Raw genomic sequence first — 13,215 nt, forward strand, 5'->3', positions numbered from 1 at the left:
TAATAAAGATTTATTGCGCGTCTTGCGACAATATGCCGAAAACAGGCGGCATGTGTGTCTCTACCCGCCGCTCCCCCTCTTCCAGGTCAGAAGTCGTCCGACCCCCAATCCCCTCCACAATCAAGAGATTCAGTGTCTAATTTATCTATCTATCTATCTCATATCTATCTATCTATCTATCTATCTATCTATCTATCTATCTATCTCATATCTATCTATCTATCTCATATCTATCTATCTATCTCATATCTATCTATCTCATATCTATCTATCTATCTATCTATCTATCTATCTATCTATCTATCTATCTATCTATCTATCTATCTCATATCTATCTATCTATCTAATCATCTAATGTTTTGTTTCTTTTCCTTTGCAGGTGAAGGTTTGGTTCCAGAACCGTAGAACAAAGCAGAAGAAGGACCAGGGAAAAGACTCTGAGTTGAGGTCCGTGGTATCAGAGACGGCTGCCACCTGCAGTGTCCTCAGACTCCTGGAGCAAGGTCGCCTCCTGTCCCCTCCTGGTTTGCCTGGACTAATCCCTGCTTGTTCCACAGGTTCTTTACGGGCCCCAAGCAGTTCTGTCCCTGGGGCCCCATCCCTACCTGACCTTCCCAGCGCTCCTTCTCACCAGTCTGGACTCCACACCTCCCCCACAGGACACAGCATCTTCAGCATGCCGGTACCATCTCTCCTGGGCACTGTGGCCAACCGGCTGACGTCCAACCCTCTGACAATGGCCGGAAACCTCCAAGAACTGTCTGCCCGGTACCTCAGCTCCTCCGCGTTCGAGCCCTACACTAGAAGCTCCTCCAAGGAGACTCTAGAGAAGAAATCTTTGGACTGACCCTGCAGATTGTGTGTTTACCTGTGTTATGTGTGGAGGTCGTCTCCTGATACTGTACCCCAAACATTACTGAGAGCACCGTACCCCCAAGCCCACAGAAAAGTGGGGGGCATCCTGCTGTAATGTCTGTAAAGGCGGGGCAGGGCACATGCGGAATTCAGGAGCCAGGAAGTCAAATCTAGGAGTCAGTGGGTCACTTAAGGAGTCAAAGTATCCACCGACCTCATGGAAAATGACTCCCCAAATTCATACACCAGCAATCAATAAGCACATTGGCCGCCTGGCTCTGAGGATTCAATTGGACCGGACCACGTTCCCAGGACAATGTCCAGATGCTGAATATTTCTCATCGTCACACATTACAGACAGCGATGGTGAACATAGAGGAGGCCACGCAGCGGGGCCACGGGGACACTAACCATACAGACATCAGGGCAGACATGGCCGGTGGGCCACAACCTCGAGTCATTAAACAGAAAAACAAGATACAAATTCTGCTCATCGTACGGTGGCTGGTAAAGGGCCCATGGTTAGTAATGCTGTGGCCTCGACCCCCTTCAGTACACCCCTAAACCATGAGAAAAGGGGCCCAACACTCCAAGCAACTGAGGGGTGATGCTCCCCCTCCCCTACACAGGATGGAGCGGGCAATTAGTAGCGGCCATCCTGTCCCGGGACGGTGGGCTGTAATGGCAAGCACCAGCAACATGGGGGGTTCTCAGTTTGGTTCTCTGTACGTCGCTGACCTGCAGACTAAAAACTGCTGTAAACTGTGATCTGCTGATTGATTCTGCCAATATTAGATTAACACTCGGCTGCTCCATGTACAGCCGAGTCACTGTGTAAACCCTTTACTGATATTCTGTCCCTGAGCTACATCATGCCTATACTCCAGTCACAGTCAGAGCTGCATTTATAACTCTACAGCTAGATCATGGTCATTCAAAGCTGCACTCTTAATTTGTATACAAAAAGATGTAACAGCAGACTGCAGTTCCAAGTGTGACTAGAGCAGAAAATATGATATAGAAAAAAAATAGTGAGTGCAGCTCTGGAGTATAATACAGGATGTAACTCAGGATCAGTACAGGATAAGTAATGTAATGTATGCACACAGTGACTCTACCAGCAGAATAGTGAGTGCAGCTCTGGAGTATAATACAGGATGTAACTCAGGATCAGTACAGGATAAGTAATGTATGTACACAGTGACTCCACCAGCAGAATAGTGAGTGCAGCTCTGGAGTATAATACAGGATGTAACTCAGGATCAGTAATGTAATGTATGTACACAGTGACTCTGCCTTATATGGAAAATGTTAAAAAAAAATCTAATTCCCAAAAATATTCTGCGTCTCCCTTTGTCCAGCAGTCCCTGTAATGCTCGCAGGTTCTGTATTATATCAGGGAATTACTTAAACAGAAATTCTTACAATGTTTAGCTACTATGAACATCTGTGGCTGCAGCGCGACGGTTGTGACTTCAGCATCTAACGTGGCTGACTGAGGTTTATATTGGGTTATTGCTCTTTATGCCAATTCTTTACAGATGACTGAGCCCTTCTGACCGTGGACAGAGAACATCGGTGTGGCTAGAGATCCGGATAATTCTGCAGTATAATCCTCCGCGCTCCTTTACGTTTCTGGGACGTTTACATCCATTTATTGTTAGTGGCTCATAAAACAAGAAGGGAAGAGACAATTTCTGTCCCTTTCGAGCATCCAATGCCATCCATGATCCTCCACACGATGCAATATTCACCAACCGGGACTTGTGCTTTCGTTACCACATGTTGGGATCAGATTTGTGGATTTGTTTGAATGATTAAACCACCAGCGATTTGTCGGTAGTACTTGAATGTGTTGCAGGGCGCCGACGACTTCTGATTGGCTGAGCAGGAGATCACGCGTCATGTGACCGGCCGACCAGGGACCGTGCTCAGCGCCTTGATCTAACTATAGTCATTTTATTGTAACTTATTTAATTAAGGGAAAGCGGGCGAATTCCAGGCGAGATTCGCCACAAGGTTTCGTTCTGGCCGTCAGAGGCGTTTTGTGTTGATGTCGTGCGAGTGAATTTATGCATATATATATATATATATGTAAGAGGCCATATATATATATATATATATATATATATATATATATATATATATATATATATATATGAGAAGAGATTATGTATTTTTCACATTCTATTTAAACACTAAATGATTATTATTTGATGTGTGGACGGCGTGACAGATCACGAGCTCTGTGCCGCAATATTTATGTTTTCATTATCTGGATGTTTGGATCTGCAATTAAATGAAAAATAATTTGATCTGAGTAAACGACTCCGTGTGACATCAGTTTTTTCATTGTGTCTCTGGATGTGAGGCGCTTGCCCCTGCCTGCAGTGCTGGAGCTTTCCCACTGCCTGTGACATGCTGCATGCTGCTGCGCAGGGCACAGTCTGCAGCCTCTTCTGTGTCTTACACCTGCATCTGTTGCTCTTCGGCATCCTGCACACAATTGTTAATGATCGTCATGGCACATATACATACCTCTCCTACCATCCTCTTTTTAGCTGAATTGTGCCATCAAATGAAAGTCTAAGGAGGGGGGGGGGGGTGTATTCAAATATGAGAAAAAATAACCATTTCTGGGAGGTTTCCTGGGTGGATCGGGGACGTGGCATAATTATGTCCCGTGAATCCAAATGTTGGCAAGGAATGAATATAGTTACCAGAGCTGCTGCTTGCAGGAATTTCTACAATTAAGCAAACGAACAAAGACTGGATTATTCTCCTTTAACCCCTTCCTGCTGCGACCACTTTTGACCTTCCTGACACAGAATTATTTTTCAAATCTGACGTGTCACTTTATGTGATGAAAACTCCGGAATGCTTTTACCTATCCAAGTGATTCGGAGAATGTTTTCTCGTGACATATTGGACTTAATGTTAGTGTCAAAATTTAGTCGATAAATTCAATATTCATTTGTGAGAAACACCAAAATGTAGAGAAAGTTTGCAAAAACTAGCATTTTTCACATTTTTAAATGTATTTTCTTGTAAAATCGATCATAATACAACACAAAATAGTTACTATTTCACATCCCCCATATGTCTACTTTATGTTCACATCGTTTTTTGAACATCCTTTTCTTTTTCTAGGAGGTTACAAGGCTTAGAACTTTACCAGCAATTTCTCACATTTTCAAGAAAATTTAAAAAGGCTGTTTTTATAGGGACCAGTTCAGATGTGAAGTGGCTTTTAGGGACTTATATATCAGAACCCCCCCAAAAATCGGCCCATTTTAAAAACTCCACCCCTCAAAGTATTCAAAACAGAATTTAGAAAGTTTCTTAACCCTTTAGGTGTTTCACAAGAATTAAGGCAAAGTAGAAAATGTACAAATTTCATTTTTTTTTAATATAATAGTTTTTAGAAATATCCCACATGTGGCTCTAGCGCGATAATGGACTGAAGCACCGGCCTCCAAAGCAAAGGAGCACCTAGGGGATTTTGGGTCCCCCTTTCTATTAGAATATATTTTAGGCTCCATGTCAGGATTGAAGGGCTCTTGTGGTGCCAAAACCATGGAAATCCCCCACAAAGACACTATTTAGCAAACTAGACCCCCGAAGGAATTAATCTCGGGGTATAGTGAGTATTTTGACCCCACAGGTGTTTCATAGATTTTATTATAATTTGGACGTGAAAATTAAATTTTTTACAATTTTCCACTGAGATGTCGTTTTACCTAAAAAAAATAGATCAATTTCCACAAGAAATAATGAAGAAAAAGCCCCCCAACATTTGTAAAGCAACTTCTCCAGAGTATCTAAATATCCCATATGTGGTCATAAACTGCTGTTTGGGCACACGGCGGGGCTCAGAAGGGAAGGAGCACCATTTGACTTTTGGAGCGCAGATTTTGCTGGATTGGATTCTTGGCACCATGTCACATTTGCAAATCCCCTGAGGTACCAGTACAGTGGAAACTACCCAAAAGTGACTCTATTTGGGAAACTACACCCCTTGAGGATTTAATCTAGGAGTGTATTGAGCATTTTGACCCCATTGTTTTATAGTTTATTAGAATTGGGCAGTGAAAATAAAAATATTTTTTTTTTTCCAGTAAGACATAGATTTAGCTAAAACATTTTCATTTTCTCAACAAATAAAAGGACAAAAAGAGGCCTGCATTTGTAAAACAATTTCTCCTGAGTACAGCAATATGCGGTCATAAACTGCTGTTTGAGCACACGGCAGGGCTCAGAAGGGAAGGAGCGCCATTTGGAGTGCAGATTTTGCTGGATTGGTTTCTGGCGCCTGTGGGACCAAAACAGTGGAAACCCCCCAGAAGTGACCACATTTTGGAAACGACACCATTCAAGGTATTCCCCTAGGGGTGTAGTGAGCATGTTAACCCCGCAGGTGTTTTGCAGAACTTAGTGTGCACTCGATGTTGCAGAGTCTATTTTTTACATAGATATGCCAATATGTGGTGCCCGGCTTGTGCCACCATAACAAGACAGCTCTCTAATTATTATGCGGTGTTTCCCGGTTTTAGAAGCACCCTACATGTGGCCCTAAACTTTTGCCTGGACGTCCGACAGGGCTCAGGAGTGAGAGAGTACAATGCGGAGTGGAGGCCTAATTTGGCGACTTACAAAGTATTGGTTCACAATTGCAGAGGCTCTGATGTGAAATAATAAAAGAAACCCCTGAGAAGTGACCCCATTTTGGAGACTGCGCCCTCAAGGCATTTATTAAGGGGGTAGTGACCATTTTCACCCCACAGGTCTTTTCCATAAATAATTGTGCTGCGGTTGGTGCAAAGTAAAAATAGCAATTTTTCCCTAGATGTGACATTTCACTGGCAAATATGTGGTGCCCAGCTTGTGCCACTGGAGACACACACCCCAAAAACTGTTAAAAGGGTCTCCTAGGTATCTTGATTCTATATATGTGGAAGTAAACTGCTAGTAGGGTTCAGAGCAGAGGGAGCGCCATTTGGCTTTTGGAGCGTGGATTTTGCTTGGTAGTAGATTTGTTTGGAATTTTACTGGTATTTCATAATGTAGGGGGCATAAGTAAGCTGGGCAGAGTACATCAGGGGCACAGTCAGGTGGTATAATAATGTGGGGGTTCATGTAAGCTGGGCAGAGTACATCAGGGGCATAGTCAGATGGTATAATAATGTGGGGGTACATGTAAGCCGGGCAGAGTACATCAGGGGCATAGTCATGTGGTATAATAATGTGGGGGCACATGTAAGCCGGGCAGAGTACATCACGGGCATAGTCAGGTGGTATAATAATGTGGGGGTACATGTAAGCTGGGCAGAGTACATCAGGGGCACAGTCAGGTGGTATAATAATGTGGGGGTATATGTGATCTGTGCAGAGTACATCAGGGGCATAGTCAGGTGGTATAATAATGTGGGGCCACATGTAAGCCGGGCAGAGTACATCACGGGCATAGTCAGGTGGTATAATAATGTGGGGGTACATGTAAGCCGGGCAGAGTACATCAGGGGCATAGTCATGTGGTATAATAATGTGGGGGCACATGTAAGCTGTGCAGAGTACATCAGGGGCATAGTCAGGTGGTATAATAATGTGGTGGTACATGTAAGCCGGGCAGAGTACATCAGGGGCATAGTCATGTGGTATAATATTGTGGGGGCACATGTAAGCCGTGCAGAGTACATCAGGGGCATAGTCAGGTGGTATAATAATGTGGGGGTACATGTAAGCCGGGCAGAGTACATCAGGGGCATAGTCATGTGGTATAATAATGTGGGGGCACATGTAAGCCGGGCAGAGTACATCACGGGCATAGTCAGGTGGTATAATAATGTGGGGGTACATGTAAGCTGGGCAGAGTACATCAGGGGCACAGTCAGGTGGTATAATAATGTGGGGGTATATGTGATCTGTGCAGAGTACATCAGGGGCATAGTCAGGTGGTATAATAATGTGGGGGCACATGTAAGCCGGGCAGAGTACATCACGGGCATAGTCAGGTGGTATAATAATGTGGGGGTACATGTAAGCCGGGCAGAGTACATCAGGGGCATAGTCATGTGGTATAATAATGTGGGGGCACATGTAAGCTGTGCAGAGTACATCAGGGGCATAGTCAGGTGGTATAATAATGTGGTGGTACATGTAAGCCGGGCAGAGTACATCAGGGGCATAGTCATGTGGTATAATAATGTGGGGGCACATGTAAGCCGTGCAGAGTACATCAGGGGCATAGTCAGGTGGTATAATAATGTGGTGGTACATGTAAGCCGGGCAGAGTACATCAGGGGCATAGTCAGGTGGTATAATAATGAGGGGGTACATGTAAGCCGGGCAGAGTACATCAGGGGCACAGTCAGGTGGTATAATAATGTGGGGGTACATGTAAGCTGGGCAGAGTACATCAGGGGCACAGTCAGGTGGTATAATAATGTGGGGGTATATGTGATCTGTGCAGAGTACATCAGGGGCATAGTCAGGTGGTATAATAATGTGGGGGCACATGTAAGCCGGGCAGAGTACATCACGGGCATAGTCAGGTGGTATAATAATGTGGGGGTACATGTAAGCCGGGCAGAGTACATCAGGGGCATAGTCATGTGGTATAATAATGTGGGGGCACATGTAAGCTGTGCAGAGTACATCAGGGGCATAGTCAGGTGGTATAATAATGTGGTGGTACATGTAAGCCGGGCAGAGTACATCAGGGGCATAGTCAGGTGGTGTAATAATGTGGGGGTACATGTAAGCCGGGCAGAGTACATCAGGGGCAGGTGGTATAATAATCCATAGATGTGTGTTACGCTGAGACACAATCCTTTCTGCACAAGCCGGAGTCACACTGATAAATGGCGTTCTTCATTATCCCCCTTTTGGTCCACACTCCCCACCTTTGCAATTTGGGGAATTTTGCTGGGAAAGTGTTGTCCTGGTAAAATACGGGCGCCCTCGCTTCCAGCAGATATGTTTGGGCCCTCCCCTTCCTGGCATAATACGGGCACCCTCGCTTCCAGCAGATATGTTTGGGCCCTCCCCTTCCTGGCATAATACGGGCACCCTCGCTTCCAGCAGATATGTTTGGGCCCTCCGCTTCCTGGTAAAATACGGGTGCCCTCGCTTCCAGCAGATATGTTTGGGTCTTCCACTTCTTGGTATAATACAGGCGCCCTCGCTTCGAGCAGATGTGTTTGGGCTCTCCCCTTCCTGGTGTAATACGGACGTCCGTGCTTCCAGCAGATATATTTGGGCTCTCCCCTTCCCGGTATAATACGGGCACCCTCGCTTCCAGCAGATATGTTTGGACCCTCCCCTTCCTGGTATAATACCGGCGCCCTCGCTTCCAGCAGATATGTTTGGGTCCTCCCCTTCCTGGTATAATATGGGCGCCCTCGCTTCCAGCAGATATGTTTGGGTCCTCCCCTTCCTGGTATAATACCGGCGCCCTCTCTCCCAGCAGATATGTTTGGGTCCTCCTCCTCCCTGGTATAATGAGAACGCCCTCGCTTCCAGCAGATATGTTTGGGCCCTACCCTTCCTAGTATAATACATATGCCCTCGTTTCCAGCAGATATGTTTGAGTCCTCCCCTTCCTGGTATAATACGGGCGCCCTCGATTTCAGCAGATATGTTTGGACCCTCCCCTTCATGGTATAATATGGGCACCCTCGCTTCCAGCAGATATGTTTGGGTCCTCCCCTTCCTGGTATAATAAGGGTGCCCTCGCTTCCAGCAGATATGTTTGGGCCCTCCCCTTTTTGGTATAATACGCATGCCCTCGCTTCCAGCAGATATATTTTGGCCCTCCCCTTCCTGGTATAATACGGGCGCCCTCTCTTCCAGCAGATCTGTTTGGGACCTCCCCTTCCTGGTATAATACGGGCGCCCTCGCTTGCAGCAGATATGTTTGGGTCCTCCCCTTCCCGGTATAATACGGGCGCCCTCGCTACCAGCAGATATGTTTGGGCCCTTCCCTTCCTGGTATAATACGGACGACCTCGCTTCCAGCAGATATTTTTGGGTCCTCCCCTTCCTGGTATAATACGGGCGCCCTCGCTACCAGCAGATATGTTTGGGCCCTCTCCTTCCTGGTACAATACGGGCGCCCTCGCTTCCAGCAGATATGTTTGGGCCCTCCACTTCCTGGTACAATACGTGCACCCTCGCTTCCAGCAGATATGTTTGGGCCCTCCCCTTCCTGGTATGATAAGGGCGCCCTCGCTTCCAGCAGATATGTTTGTTCCCTCCCCTTCCTGGTATAATACTGGCACCCTCGCTTCCAGCAGATGTTTGGGCACTCCCCTTCCTGGTATGATAAGGGCGCCCTCGCTTCCAGAAGATATGTTTGGGCACTCCCCTTCCTGGTATGATAAGGGCGCCCTCGCTTCCAGCAAATATGTTTGTTCCCTCCCCGTCCTGGTATTATACTGGCACCCTCGCTTCCAGCAGATATGTTTGGGCCCTCCCCTTCCTGGTATGAAACGCACGCCCTTGCTTCCAGCAGATATGTTTGGGCCCTCCCCTTCCTGGTATAATACGCATGCCCTTGCTTCCAGCAGATATTCTTGGGCCCTCCCCTTCCTGGTATAATACGGGCACCCTCGCGTCCAGCAGATATGTTTGGGCCCTCCCCTTCCTAGTATAATACATATGCCCTCGTTTCCAGCAGATATGTTTGGGCCCTCCCCTTCCTGGTATAATATGCATGCTCCTCGCTTCCAGCAGATATGTTTGGGCCCTCCCCTTCCTGGTATAATACGGGCGCCCTCGCTTCCAGCAGATATGTTTGGGCCCTCCCCTTCCTAGTATAATACATATGCCCTCGTTTCCAGCAGATATGTTTGGGCCCTCCCCTTCCTGGTATAATATGCATGCTCCTCGCTTCCAGCAGATATGTTTGGGCCCTCCCCTTCCTGGTATAATACGGGCGCCCTCGCTTCCAGCAGATATGTTTGGGCCCTCCCCTTCCTAGTATAATACATATGCCCTCGTTTCCAGCAGATATGTTTGGGCCCTCCCCTTCCTGGTAGAATACGGGCGCCCACACTCCAGTAGATATGTTTGGGTCCTCCCCTTCCTGGTATAATACAGGCACCCACGCTCCAGCAGATATGTTTGGACCCTCCCCTTCCTGCTATAATAAATGCACCCTTGCTTCCAGAAGATATGTTTGGGCCCTCCCCTTCCTGGTATAATACGGGCACATGATAGGATTAGATACACAGCTCAGCAGACAGTATCACACATGATAGGATTAGATACACCGCTCAGCAGACAGTATCACACAAGATAGGATTAGATACAGAGGCTCAGCAGACAGTATCACACATGATAGGATTAGATACAGCGGCTCAGCAGACAGTATCACACATGATAGGATTAGATACACAGTATCACACATAATAGGCTTAGATACGTTGTCATCGGATATTCGTTATTAATGTTGGATACTTTTCAGGTTTCTCACAAGTTTCTGGATGTCAGACAAGTTGTATAGTCCCCGGGGTCTTGATTCCCAGCTATCTGGGGGTTCCCTGTTCCGAGGATCCACCTGGCGCTGTGGGATAATTGGCAGTCAGGTAGGTTCATTCTTCACACTTGAGTGATTAACCCTTGTGTCTGGCGCTGATTAGTGCCTGAGATGCAGGTGTGCCCATGTGAAAGACTGCGCGGGCACTGACAGGTTACTTTGTTACTTGGTGCCTAATTAGTGGCATAGTGCAGACACCCTGCCGGGCATTAGAGCGGTGTCATGGGGCCGCTCTGTTCTCATTTCCTCATAGCTTTCATATTGGCCAAAAGATTGACGCTTTCCACAAAAAGCCCCATCAGTATGGAGGCCCGAAGCGAACAATGGCCCTCGCCACTCGCAGACAACACAGATGGAAGGCAGAATGGAGGACGGACAATCCCATGAAACAGTCTAATTGTCTCCTATGACAAAGTCATAAATGTCTGCCAGTGTATGGGACAACGCCTCAGCCTTTATTTTCTTGTCACATGATTTCTTTGACTTGCCTTATTCGGGGGCACTAATGCGCCGGGCGAGATATTTGCGCACTGAAGATAGCTAACATTTTATCAGTGCCATAGTCAATAAAAAACCGTAAAATCTGTGAAATCTCTGACAACATAACAAAGAGAGCAGAACATGACTGGGATAAAAACAAAACAAAGCAAAAATATACATAAAAATAGACTAATACTGATATATAATACAAAATATACAAAGGAGTATAATATAGAGCAGAGTATAGATTAGATCTGGGGTATAATATAGAGCAGAGTATAGATTAGATGTGGAGTATAATATAGAGCAGAGTATAGATTAGAACTGGGGTATAATATAGAGCAGAGTATAGATTAGACTTGGGGTATAATATAGAGCAGAGTATAGATTAGATGTGGAGTATAATATAGAGCAGAGTATAGATTAGTACTGGGGTATAATATAGAGCAGAGAATAGATTAGAACTGGGGTATAATATAGAGCAGAGTATAGATTAGATCTGGGGTATAATATAGAGCAGAGTATAGATTAGAACTGGGGAATAATATAGAGCAGAGTATAGATTAGTACTGGGGTATAATATAGAGCAGAGTATAGATTAGTACTGGGGTATAATATAGAGCAGAGTATAGATTAGTACTGGGGTATAATATAGAGCAGAGTATAGATTAGTACTGGGGTATAATATAGAGCAGAGTATAGATTAGATCTTCAGGTATAATATAGAGCAGAGTATAGATTAGAACTGGGGTATAATATAGAGCAGAGTATTGATTAGAACTGGGGTATAATAGAGCAGAGCATAGATTAGATGTGGGGTATAATATAGAGCAGAGTATAGATTAGATGTGGGGTATAATATAGAGCAGAGTATAGATTAGAACTGGGGTATAATATAGAGCAGAGTATAGATTAGATGTGGGGTATAATATAGAGCAGAGTATAGATTAGATGTGGGGTATAATATAGAGCAGAGTATAGATTAGAACTGGGGTATAATATAGAGCAGAGTATAGATTAGTACTGGGGTATAATATAGAGCAGAGTATAGATTAGTACTGGGGTATAATATAGAGCAGAGTATAGATTAGAACTGGGGAATAATATAGAGCAGAGTATAGATTAGATCTTCAGGTATAATATAGAGCAGAGTATAGATTAGAACTGGGGTATAATATAGAGCAAAGTATAGATTAGAACTGGGGTATAATATAGAGCAGAGTATAGATTAGATGTGGGGTATAATATAGAGCAGAGTATAGATTAGAACTGGGGTATAATATAGAGCAGAGTATAGATTAGTACTGGGGTATAATATAGAGCAGAGTATAGATTAGAACTGGGGTATAATATAGAGCAGAGTATAGATTAGATGTTTAGTATAATATAGAGCAGAGTATAGATTAGAACTGAGGTATAATATAGATCAGAGTATAGAGTATAACTGGGGTATAATATAGAGCAGAGTATAGATTAGTACTGGGGTATAATATAGAGCAGAGTATAGCTTAGACTTGGGATATAATATAGAGCAGAGTATAGATTAGAACTGGGGAATAATATAGAGCAGAGTATAGATTAGTACTGGGGTATAATATAGAGCAGAGTATAGATTAGAACTGGGGTATAATATAGAGCAGAGTATAGATTAGAGCTTCAGGTATAATATAGAGCAGAGTATAGATTAGTACTGGGGTATAATATAGAGCAGAGTATAGATTAGTACTGGGGTATAATATAGAGCAGAGTATAGATTAGAGCTTCAGGTATAATATAGAGCAGAGTATAGATTAGTACTGGGGTATAATATAGAGCAGAGTATAGATTAGTACTGGGGTATAATATAGAGCAGAGTATAGATTAGTACTGGGGTATAATATAGAGCAGAGTATAGATTAGATGTGGGGTATAATATAGAGCAGAGTATAGATTAGAACTGTGGTATAATATAGAACAGAGAATAGATTAGAACTGGGGTATAATATAGAGCAGAGTATAGATTAGAACTGGAGTATAATATAGAGCAGAGTATAGATTAGAACTGGGGTATAATATAGAGCAGAGTATAGATTAGATGTTTAGTATAATATAGAGCAGAGTATAGATTAGATGTGGGGTATAATATAGAACAGAGAATAGATTAGAACTGGGGTATAATATGGAGCAGAGTATAGATTAGTACTGGGGTATAATATAGAGCAGAGTATAAATTAGAACTGGGTATAATATAGAGCAGAGTATAGATTAGTACTGGGGTATAATATAGAGCAGAGTATAGATTAGAACTGGGGTATAATATAGAACAGAGAATAGATTAGAACTGGGGTATAATATAGAGCAGA

The 13,215-nt window shown here is 44.3% G+C and overlaps 1 protein-coding gene across 1 annotated transcript in view; it reads left to right on the forward strand.

The window, feature by feature from the left end:
• Positions 1–2,988, forward strand: part of VAX1 (ventral anterior homeobox 1) — an 82,872-nt gene extending 79,884 nt beyond the window's left edge. Inside the window, exon 3 of the mRNA XM_075848824.1 lies at positions 380–2,988. Within this exon, the coding sequence (XP_075704939.1) occupies positions 380–847 (468 nt within the window). The 3' untranslated portion in view covers positions 848–2,988. The remainder of the gene's footprint in view (positions 1–379) is intronic.
• Positions 2,989–13,215: the final 10,227 nt, after the last annotated feature.

The sequence above is a fragment of the Rhinoderma darwinii genome, unplaced genomic scaffold (assembly GCF_050947455.1).
Source record: "Rhinoderma darwinii isolate aRhiDar2 unplaced genomic scaffold, aRhiDar2.hap1 Scaffold_512, whole genome shotgun sequence".
In the NCBI taxonomy this organism is placed as follows: Eukaryota; Metazoa; Chordata; class Amphibia; order Anura; family Rhinodermatidae; genus Rhinoderma; species Rhinoderma darwinii.